Source organism: Pseudorasbora parva, chromosome 16 (genome assembly GCF_024679245.1).
Source record: "Pseudorasbora parva isolate DD20220531a chromosome 16, ASM2467924v1, whole genome shotgun sequence".
Taxonomy (NCBI): Eukaryota; Metazoa; Chordata; class Actinopteri; order Cypriniformes; family Gobionidae; genus Pseudorasbora; species Pseudorasbora parva.
This window is the reverse complement of record NC_090187.1, coordinates 934,210-946,297: the sequence shown is the minus strand read 5'-3', so window position 1 is coordinate 946,297 and position 12,088 is coordinate 934,210. Positions and strand designations below refer to the sequence as shown.

At 40.2% G+C, this 12,088-nt stretch overlaps 1 protein-coding gene across 1 annotated transcript in view; it reads left to right on the top strand.

The window, feature by feature from the left end:
- Window positions 1-9,190, top strand: part of p2ry1 (purinergic receptor P2Y1) — a 9,231-nt gene extending 41 nt beyond the window's left edge. Inside the window, exons 1-2 of the mRNA XM_067419500.1 lie at window positions 1-163; window positions 5,844-9,190. The exon at window positions 1-163 is cut by the window's left edge and continues 41 nt beyond it. Of these exons, the coding sequence (XP_067275601.1) occupies window positions 116-163; window positions 5,844-6,923 (1,128 nt within the window). The 5' untranslated portion in view covers window positions 1-115 and the 3' untranslated portion in view covers window positions 6,924-9,190. The remainder of the gene's footprint in view (window positions 164-5,843) is intronic.
- The last annotated feature ends 2,898 nt before the right edge of the window (window positions 9,191-12,088 follow it).

Here is a 12,088-nt window from a genome sequence, read left to right as displayed (position 1 = left end):
GTGTGTGTGTGTGTGAGAGAGAGAGAGAGTTGCTCGCTCGTATCCGAGGACTGTAGAAATCTAGGCATTCCTGTGGCGGGAAAGCAGGCTCTCACATCCATGCTTATTCCAGTAAATGCGCTCGAGGAATGCCGGACACACGAGCACGAGCACGAGCGCGCTGGTGAGTGAGAGAAGCGACTTTTGCTCTTTATGGAGTTCGTGATCATTTCGCAATTCATATTTTGCATTGAAATGGCTGATCAGAAATGACTTGCAATTATATGGTTTCCATTTGTATGTCCCTAATCGAAAGGGTTATGATGAACAACATATTCTGCGTAGGTACATCATTTTCTCTCTCTGGTGTTTGTTTTCCCGGTTGTTGTAATTTTGATGCCAGCCAAATTGCAGGATAATTAGCCTACATTAGACGCTTCCAGATCCGCACAAGCATGCTTCTGATTTAAACTCTTTTCAAATGAAGGACACACACACACACACACACACACACACACACACATAGGGCAGAAAAACATCGCATAAAAAAACATTAATATGGCTGCACGATATTGAAGAAAAATGCGATTTGTAACTTGTTAAATAATGTGAGATTCGATATGCGATACGATCATGCTTTTTAAGTGTCTAAAATCAATTTTAATTGTATTTAATGTATTAAAAATGACGAAAAAACCAATCTATCTTTCTGGGGGAAAAGCATCATTACAGCTTCTGAACAGCAGTGTAGCGGTTCACAAATCTGATGTCATTTTAACATCATTGTACACACACACACACACACACACACACACACACACACACACACACACGCACACACACACACACACACACACACACACACACACACACACTTTGCCGAACTCTTTGCTCAACTTATAGTTATTTTAACCTGAAATCTTAACATCCAGAACAACAAACACCTGAAACTATGGGTGGACGATCAGTTATTTTAGTTATTTTAATGTATCCTTGTTATTAAAAATAAGAGCAAAGAGGCCAAATATAAGGAATAGGACAAATACAATAAAACAAATAACCAGTGCTTTATGTTCTTCAGGTGGCCTTACATTAGATCTGTTTAACATTCAAGCAAGAAATAATTCAGAAACTGAATAATCAAATGTAAAAATAAAACTCTGCTTAATCTTCACATTAATTAAATATTAATTGATTCATATTCAAGCTGCTCATATTATTCAGTCTTGATCTGTTTCTGTTTGACAGACAGCGGCAGGTTTACGGTATGAGGGCGCTGTCGCTTTAAGAGCTAATGCACGGATCTATTGATGCGCATCCGAGCGGTTTACACTCACTTAAGACAAAATGAGACAAAAAATAGGTTTTGCATGAAGACAAACCTAACAGTGTTTGACCATTCAAGTGCAGTAAGCCACAAAACACGCTGTCTGAGAGGCTTCTTTCTGTGTGTGTGTGTGTGTGTGTGTGTGTGTGTGTGTGTGTGTGTGTGTGTGTGTGTGTGTGTGTGTGTGTGTCAGACAGTGTTAGAAACACAATGAGTTGTTTTCCAAGCCGTTGTGATGCATACACCCTTCCGTGGGCTGAAGTAAATCATATTTCGGTTCAGTGACTTCCCTACGGATGTAATCTGTGTGTTATCTGAAGGTTTCAGATCCATTTTCAGATGCTGATTCAGTCTCAGTTTTAATTTCAGGAGGTTTTAAACCTGGGCACGGAAAAACTGGAATCACAATATTGCTTAAAGGTGATAATTAAACTATGATTGAATTCATCAAACTCGCGCGAGCACTGCATGTTGCGAGTAAAAGCGTAGTGCTGTTTAACATTCGACATGCTCTCGCTTTTAGAACAGTTTGCAATCAGAAAATATCTCACAATTATGGGAGTGTTACTGTACACTAAGTGAACAATTAAGTGAATAATTAAACCTTGGATATTAGTAACAATTACAGAAGAATAAAGTAAAGCATATTTGGTTCCCCTTTGGAGCTCAGTTTGAGCAGATGATTTATCCCATTATTATCACTGTCCTCGTCAGAGCTCCTCTCCAGCACATCTGGACTCATACTCGCAATCTCACGCATATTCTCAAAACTCAATTTCAACGTTTTCAAAATCAATATATGGATTTCAGCTTCTGGCTTTCCAGATCCATCATCAGTGACACTAATATCTGATAGTGTTCAGTTCTTGCTCTGCTGTAAATCGCTGAGCCATTTCAAGTTTAGCAGATTATAATTATTATAGTTTCGTTTTCTGTCTGAGGTGACTCTATGAGTGAAACGTCACTTCTTCATTGTGTATCAGCCATCGCCACCTTGTGGAATAAAGGGGAATTGCATTTATTTCATCATTATAGATTAATTTATTGTTGTGTAGAATATATATACGTACACTCTTACACACCTCGGGTCGTTAGCGACCCTATAATTTTTTTTTTACAAAAAACTAGTGGAAAAACAGGCATTCAATTATAATTGTGTTATTTTTTCTTGTTATATTGCTTAAAAGGGATTGATTGAGAAATAGTAAGAAGGTTGATGTCTAACTGAGGAGGAGGAAGAGGAGGAGGAGGAGGAGGAGGAGGAGGGTAGTGAATGATGCCCCAGATCGCTAACGGCCCGAGGTATGCATTTAATGCCGAGTTCACAGTGGGAAATTTTAGCCCCGCTTTTGACTCGCCGACAGGTTTTGCGAAATCGCCGACAAATGCCTGAGATCATCGGCAAATCTTGTGTTGAATTGAGCATCTTGCGCGATACGCGTGAGTGGTGCTTTTTGTGCATTCACACATTTGAAACAAATTCACGTCTACGCCTGAGTTAAAAAAAAATTTAACTTCGGCGTCAATTTGCGCCGTGTTAACCAATGAGGAGCCTGCTTGCTGCTGTCACGTGGTAAAGTGACGTGATGAGACCCTGCATAATTAAAAAATACTGCTATTTTAACACCAAATGTAGTTTTAATGCTTTTCAGTTGATAATGTAGTATCAATTTATTATAAAAACAGTGCCTTTTTAAAAAAATGATCTTGCATTTTTAGAAGTTCCAGTGAGATGTATCTTGTGTACATCTAATGGGCGATCTGTGGTCTAATTGATCTATTGTGGCATACCAAATCATTCTAACTGAGGGCAAAGTGAAGTTTTATAACTTTATGTTTTTGAAGGATATAAAAAATGTACATGCAGTGAAGATCCAGGTAATCCAGGTAACGTTAGTGCGTTGGCTGAACCACATTTGTGTGGCTGTTAATGCTTAATAATTTTTTTTATGAAAATGAAAAGTGGCAGAGTGATGTTTTATGACATATTTCTCATGGAGCACCTTGAACACGCGTCTATTTAGCTTCAAATGCTCAATTTCTACGCACGTCCAGTTCGCTCCGGATGCACGAATGGATTCAAAATGTTCAGGCGTCAAACGAGCCGTGGTAGACGCGATTTTGACGCTCTATTCGCGTTTTAGTCTGAACTTAGCAAAAGAGGACTCGTGCAGGCATTTTGACTTTCTTTTAAAGGTGAACTATGTAGTATTTATGCAGTAAAATATCCAAAAACCACTAGGCAGGTGTTATATATTTTGTTCAGTTGAGTACCTACAATATCCCAGAAGTTTCCAACTATTTGTAAATTGTGAGAAAATTGCTATTTTAACTAAGGACAGTGCATTTGAGGGAGTCGCCTATCAATCGTGTCATATCTGCGTTACCCTCGGTTTCGGCTTTTATTTGGCAGGAGCGCTTTACTCTTAGCAGTGTGAACAAGTGAACGCACGGAGTAACGTCATAACATCGTTTTAAACACACTTAAATGTATCTAATATGATAAACAGAGCTCCATTACCTCATAATCATAACCGGAAGAGCGGATCAGTGCAGGCGACCGGCGACTGTCTCCCGTCCCGTCATAATAAAAGTCCCGGTATTCGTGAGGCGGGTGTGTGTTTAACAATCGCTCCAGCAGCTGTGCTCAGCTCCACAACACTTGGTCCTGCTCTGCTTTACACTACAGTAACGTTAATAACCGCATGCATGAACGTGATTTCTGCCCGAGTCCTATTTTCCACCGGCTGTGATGAGAAGACCACATCTCCCAAGATGCTGCGCTCACACGTTGCGTCATCAAACTACGCATTTGTTTTGAATAGGCGCCCTCCAGTGGACGGAAAGCTCCATAGTGCACCTTTAAGCTTAAACGAACACATGCACACGAAATGAAGTCAAAGTGCCCGTCTCAGCGAGTAGCCTCATCAACACAGTCGGTTATGTGTCTTGAACGCTTGAGAAAGAAAACAGATGTATTAGATCCGCGCATTCGTCTTAAAGGGACAGCAGCCTAATCTACCGATGACAAGATAACGTGACTTTTGTAGATTTAACAAAGATAAATTAATTTATTATATTATTAAATTTAGTTTGTACTGTCTGTAAGTTTTCCCTGAATATTTTAATATTATCTTTCTTATATTGTGTTTATCTGTGCTTATTATTTTCTATGTAGATTTAATCCGCTACAAAATCAGCCCAATTATTCTAGAGTTATTTATTCTTTTCAAGTAGAGCTGGTGAAATTGTTTTTATATCGCAATATATAGCGCAGAAAAACTAAATGTTGCAATGTATGTTTGTTTTTTTCAATAGCTGTATAATAGCGCCCCCTAGTGTCAGACAGTGAGAGCACGGAAAACTCTGTGTTTGGCGGGGAAAGAGTTACTCTGGTCTCTGAAAGGTTGCAGGTTCAAAGCCCTCAGAGGACTGTAGAAATAAAGCTTTCTGTGTGCGTGGAGCATGTTAACACACTGTAAAAAAAAAGAAACGTTGACATAACTTAAAATTGTACGGAAACTTGCACAGCATTCTTGAGTTTACTCAACTTTAACACAAAATAGGCCACGTGTCTCCCACTTTAAGATCTTTTGTCCAGCTGATTGACTTTTTATCGTTTTTTTATTAAAATTTTGTATTTTGTTTATGTCACCATCATGGTGATCAGTGTTTTTCTTTAGTTGGGCAGTTTGACAGCTTTTTAATGTTAGGCTTTCTCTGGCTGCTGAATAAGAAGTGGATCATTGTGGTTTAATTCACTGATTTATGACTGAGTTTAATATGAGCAATATACTATTCACTTTGTTGTATTGTGATTCTAGAAAAAATCCAGTATGGTTTTAATCAAAAAAGCTGAAGAAGTTTTAAAACCGATTGTACATTAATCACTTTGACCTCCGGTGAGATTTTCTCCCACAGACACCATGCTGGGAGCCGTGATGAGTGTTGCATGATCCACCCAGAATGCATTGTTGTCTTAACTTGTATGCTTGTTAAATTGCAATTACGAAATCGAATTTACAATTGATACTAAGTTTGTGCAACAATTGTTAAACCAATCAATCAATCAATCAATCATCTTTATTTCTATCGCTCTTCTCCAGCGGCGATTGTGTCAGAGCAGCTTCAGTGTTAAACAGGACAATACTGCAGCAGAATTAGATTTGGCTGTACAGTCGTTCTGGAGTAAACAGTGATGTTATCAGCTTATTTTAATTTATCATAGAGAGACAATGTTGGCAGATCAGAATTATAGTTTATAGAATTAAATAAGACCTAATTCATTAATTTTATTTGTATATTTAGTTGAATAACTCAGATCATAATGTTAGTGTCCCCAACTGAGCAAGCCAAGCCAAAGGCGACCAAAGGAACCGAAACTCCATCAGGGCATGATGGAGAAAAACAAATAAACAAACTTCTTTTGACTGGATAAGCCAACTTTTTTGCGTTTAATTGGCCAGTTAACTAAAACATAATCATTAGCTTAAATTTTGCTGGGTTGGATATTAAAGCGTGTCTCTTCTGTCCATAGATCCTTGACACCATGACAGCGGAGTTTAGTAACCTGACGTGGCTCGTCAATAATGTGACTGAGTTTCCAGACCACACGGCGAGATGCTCGCTAACCAAAACTGGCTTCCAGTTCTACTATCTGCCCATCGTGTACATCATCGTGTTCCTCACGGGGCTGGTCGGCAACAGTCTGGCCATTTGGATGTTCGTGTGTCACATGAGGCCGTGGAGCAGCATCTCCGTCTACATGTTCAATCTGGCCCTGGCGGACTTTTGCTACGTGCTCTCGCTGCCCTTCCTAATCTTCTACTACTTCAACAAAACAGACTGGATTTTTGGGGATGTGCTGTGCCGACTGCAGAGGTTTATCTTCCACGTTAATCTCTACGGAAGCATCCTGTTCCTCACGTGCATCAGCATGCACAGATACTCCGGCGTCGTGCATCCTCTGAAGTCTTTAGGCCGGCTGAAGAAGAAGAACGCCGTGCGTACGGTCGCCCTCGTGTGGATCGTGGTCATTTTGGGGATATCTCCAATCCTTTATTACTCACGGACCGGGCCTAAAAGAGGATACACCACGTGCTATGATACTACGACGGAGGACGAGCTTCCGGGGTATTTCGTCTACAGCATGTGCATGACGGTTTTCGGCTTCTGCATCCCGTTTATCATCATCTTCAGCTGTTATGGAGGCATCGTCAAAGCCCTAATTTGCAACGACATGGACAACGCACCACTAAGAAAGAAGTCTATTTACCTGGTGATCATCGTGCTGACGGTTTTCGCGGTCTCCTACCTGCCCTTCCACGTCATGAAGAACCTGAATATGAGGGCTCGACTGTACTTCCAGAGCCCAGATATGTGCGGCTTCAATGACCGAGTTTACGCCACCTACCAGGTGACCCGCGGCCTGGCGAGCCTAAATAGCTGCGTCGACCCCATCCTGTACTTTCTGGCCGGAGACACATTCAGACGCAGGCTATCCAGAGCCACCAAAAAGTCCTCCAGAAAAGGAGAGCCTCCTCTCCAGTCCAGGAGCGAAGAGACGGCGCTCAATAGTCTTCCGGAATACGTCCAGAATGGAGAAAGTCGCGCGTAAGATCCGGAACGCCTGAGTATTGGAAATCATCGTACTGTGGTCAGTGTTACTCATGATGCTTTTAATATGTTCGTCTAATGTGATTTTCCACGGAACTGCGGAGTGACGCAATCACTAACCATGTTTTAACAAGCACTGGCGTTTAGTAGAGGATGCTTCACTCTTACAAATAAAGAGGCGTTGAAGAACATCCATTGAGCCGCTAAAGGTCATGTCTTTACGGACCGACGCTGTGCACTGGAGCGCAGTCATGCTGGGACAGGAAGGAGCCGTCCCGAAACTGTTCCATAAAGTCGGGAGCATGAAATTGTCCAAAATACCTTGGCATGCTGAAGAAATCACGCATGAGATCCCGAACGCATTCCCTCAAAGGGAATTAGAGTATTGGAAATCATCGGTCAGTCTTGCTCATGATGGTCTCATCAGAAAATCTTACCTGTCGTAACGTCTTTGCAAACCACAAAATACGTAGCAATAGGTACATATCGCGAGTGAAGTGGTTGTGGTTTGCAAAAACGTTGCCACTGGTATATTTTGCCAATGAGACCAGGTTGCAACGTTTAATATGTTCGTCTAATGTGATTTTCCACGGAACTGCGGAGTGACACAATCACTAACCATGTTTTAACAAGCACTGGTGTTTTAGTAGAGGATGCTTCACTCTTACAAATAAAGAGGCGTTGAAGAACATCCATGGAGCCACTAAAGGCCATGTCTTTACGGACCGACACTGTGCACTGGAGCGCAGTCATGCTGGGACAGGAAGGGGCCGTCCACAAACTGATCCCACAAAGATAAGAGCATGAAATTGTCCAAAATGCCTTGGCATGCTGAAGAAATCGTGTGTGAGAGACCGAACGCATTCCCTCGAAAGGGAATTAGAGTATTGGAAATCATCGTACTGTGGTCAGTGTTACTTGTGATGGTCTCATTGAAAAACACGTGTGGCAACGTTTTTACAAACCTCAAAATACGTACCATCAGGTACATATCGCGACAGTTTCAAAGTGAAATGTCCACTGGGTGGCGCTAAAAGCGTAGTTTTTTTCCGGAACGGGTGTGCGAGAATCTGGCCTTTTTTGTTACGTTGGTTTTTTAACGTAGCCTCACACTAAACCCTAAACCGACCGACAGTCATGGGCTTCGGAGTCATTGTGATCCGCCCACTTTTTACGACCAATGATATTGGACCCGCTCACTTTTATCGTCTCTAATTCAGCACATGTCTGTTTACCTATCCCTAACCGAGAAACACTTATTATTAACGCTTTATTTCCACTTTTCTAATATTTTCTTCTTTTTTATTGAAAACGAATGCCTTTCCGATCGGATATGTGATGGGAAAAGAGATAGAGCGAGTTCGGCAAAAGGCGGATTCGAACCACTGATCGATTTGCATCAACTTGATGCCATGCGTCTCTTACCCCTACACTATAAATAACTCAGGGGTTTCTGGAATTTTGTCTGACACAATTAACCGTTTAGTTAATGGTGGTATATTTGTATTTAATGTAAATATGGCATCTAAAGTTATTCTGAGAGAGACGACCCACCCACTTTTTATTTACTTCAATGCCCATGCCGATAACAAAATAAGATTGCATCCGTGTCATTTGAGCTTGTGTTTTCTATTTTTTTTTATCATGACTCGTTTTTCACGGGATTCGTTCCCAAGCTTTCAGCTTTGCAAGTACAAATCTGTACTAGTTGAGCTATCGAGCTAGCTTGGTGTGTCAGAAAATCCAAAACACATGGAGCTGATTAAGGGAGCTTGCTGTTTTACTGTCTCTAGTGTTCATTTCTATTGGAAACTGCAGTGATGTACGTATCGGTACGTATTGTGTGGTTTGCAAAAACATTGCCACAGGTATATTTTGCCAATGAGACCAGGTTGTGCTTTTAACATGTTTGTCTAATGTGATTTTCCACGGAACTGCAGAGTAACTGAATGAGCAAATCACTAACCATATTTTAACAAGCACTGGTGTTTAGTAGAGGATGCTTCACTCTTACAAATAAAGGCCATTGAAGAACATCCATGGAGCCACTAAAGGCCATGTCTTTACGGACCGACGCTTTGTGCACTGGAGCGCAGTCATGCTGGGACAGGAAGGGGCCGTCCCGAAACTGTTCCCACAAAGATAAGAGCATAAAATTGTCCAAAATGCCTTGGCATGCCGAAGCATTAAAGGGATAATTCACCCAAAAATGAAATTCTGTCATCATTTACTCTCCGTCAGTGTGTTCCAAACCTGTATGAGTTTCTTTCAAAAGAAGATATTTGGAAGAATGTTTGTAACCAAGCAGAGAGAGCAACCATTGATTACCATTGTAAGGGAAAATACCATGGTAGTCAGTGGTTGCTCCCTCGCTTGGTTACAAACATTCTTCCAAATAGTCTTCAGCAGTAGAAAGAAACACAAACAGGTTTGGAACAACATGAGGGAGAGTAAATGATGACAGCATTTTCATTTTTGGGTGACCTGTCCCTTTAACATGTTTGTCTAATGTGATTTTCCACAGAACTGTGGAGTGACTATTAGAAATCACTAACCATATTTTAACAAACATAACAAGCACTGGTGTTTAAGTAGAGGATGCTTCACTCTTACAAATAAAGGCCATTAAGAGCATCCATAGAGCCACTAAAGGTTCTTTATAACGGAGATGTTTGAAATGTTTAGGGCTGAAATCTCCCAGTCGATTGTTAGTCGATACTGTCTGGCTCGACTGATTGGTCGATTATTTTTTTTTTTTTTTTTTTTTTTGTGGCGATCAGCATTTTTTTAAATAGAAAATGGGGACAAAGGTAGAACACACATTTTTCCACCGGCTGTGATGAGAAGACCACATCTCCCAAGATGCTGCGCTCACACTTGGCGTCATCAAACTACGCATTTGTTTAGAATAGGCGCCCTCCAGTGGACGGAAAGCTCCATAGTGCACCTTTAAGTGTTTGCTAGTCATTAAGCAGTTATTAGTGATCTGGACCATTATTTTAAAGGGGAAAATATGAGTTTACCTTTATAATAATGGTCCAGATCACCAGGAGAGTGATTGGGTTCTTGAGTAATTAGTGAAGCATTTTATGACTTTATTCAGAGTAACAAAGGACCATTTTTAAGAGCTACTAGTGATCTAATAACAATGTTTTCCACTTTAAAATAATGCTCCAGATCTCGAGAAGTTCCTCAATAATGACTCTAGATAACACTTCAGGAATTAGTGAAGCATTTTATGACCACATCCAGAGTAAAAAAGACACTTTCTCACATCTCAGACATGTTAATGTGGTGATTAGTAATTATTAGTAATTCTTTATAATATTTCCTTGTTACATTTTAGTTATTAGTGACGTCAGTCTCAGTCAGTAATTATTGATTACCTAATAAGGAACTATCTCCTGAATTCAGTATCACTGATGAGTTGAGCTGGTGTCTGTATTAGTTAATAGCAGGAGCTGAAGTGTTAATGTAGTGCTACTCATTAGTCCTGCATTACTTCCTGCAGTTATCTGTTAATAACGGGCCATTATTATAAAGCGTTACCCCTTTGTTTGTAAGAGTGAATGTTCTGTAATGTTCTCAGTGAATCGTTAAATGCACTAAAGATGTTGTAAAATAATAACCTGTCTACCTGTGGCTGTAGTTAGTTTAAACTAAAGCATCCGAGATGGTTTGTGTATCGATGTGTATTAATACTGTTACTGTAAAGAATGAAATATCAGCCCATGAACTATGAAGGGACTCGTATAACCATGTTTCAAATAGTTGTATGTTCATAATGTATTTCTCTTTAATGATCTGTTATATTTAAATACAGAGACAGAAATGAAAAGTCTGTAAATGGCTCTTTATTATCAGATCTCACTCAAACTAATGATTCGTGTGTGTGTGTGTGTGTGTGTGTGTGTGTGTGTGTGTGTGTGTGTGTGTGTGTGTGTGTGTGTGTGTGTGTGTGTGTGTGTGTGTGTGTGATTTCCTGATCTCAATTAAATATTTTTAGTTTGTCATATTTTTTTAAAAAATATGCTTGTTGTTATTTATTTTTTTAAAGGCAGATTAAATTGATAACAGTGTTCACCTCACATAATAAACTCTTATAAACTGAACATAAGATCATTAAGTAAACGGCACATATAAATATTGTGTAACAGTGACAAACTCAAATGGTGTTTATTTACTCAGAGTAATTGTGCTTTACTTGAGTTTATTTGATCATATCATTAAATTGTTTTTTTGGTAAAAAGTGCTCAATATAGTTGTGAGGAACCGCTGACCACATATTATTAAAGTCAATTCAACAAGTCATTTTTTTTAGTGTGTTTGGCTGATAATTAGATTATTTCATGTGTTTTTTTCTCATCTTTTGACTTGTTATCTTTCGCTTAAAAATGAACGATCAGAAATGTGGAGAGATGAAGATGAACATTTGTGAATATCAAACCCAGGGAGATATTCCTCCAGTGCAGATCCTCTTTATTATTCTCTGGGTTTTGTTGTATATTCATGTCCTGTCCTTTATTTTCTTCACACACATCCAGGTATCACGGGATTGATTGCACAGCTCTTGTTTTCCCCAGAGCGCACCGACTCTTTATCCCTCTCTCAGGAAAGAACGAGACGGGAAGGGGAATGAGGGAGGAATAAATAACGCCACATTTTCTTTTCCTCCCAGATTTCTCCTAGCCACTCTTTGTGGGAGAACAAAAGCAGAATGGTTTCGGATGCTGGACAGGCTTGGCAAAAGGCCCAGAGACTAACATCGGAGGCCGGGTTTGAGACTTCTGGGTCTGAGACACAGATCTGACTCCAGACTGGACTCTGATTGGAGGAGCCGCGTTCACATCTATACGTTACTTGGCGGCTGTAGATCTAGGGGGTTTCCATGAGGACTTCTGAACAATTCCCTATTCTCTGTGTGTGTGTGTGTGTGTGTGTGTGTGTGTGTGTGTGTGTGTGTGTGTGTGTGTGTGTGTGTGTGTGTGTGTGTGTGTGATGGGTAGGTTTAGGGGCAGTGTAAGGGGATAGAAAATACGGTTTGTACAGTATAAAAGCCATTACATTACAACCATTACAAACCTTGAGAGAACGTTCCCTGTTATGGCCGTTTGTGTTATAATTGCTCGTCGACTCAAGTCTCATATTTGTTTAGTGTACCTGATG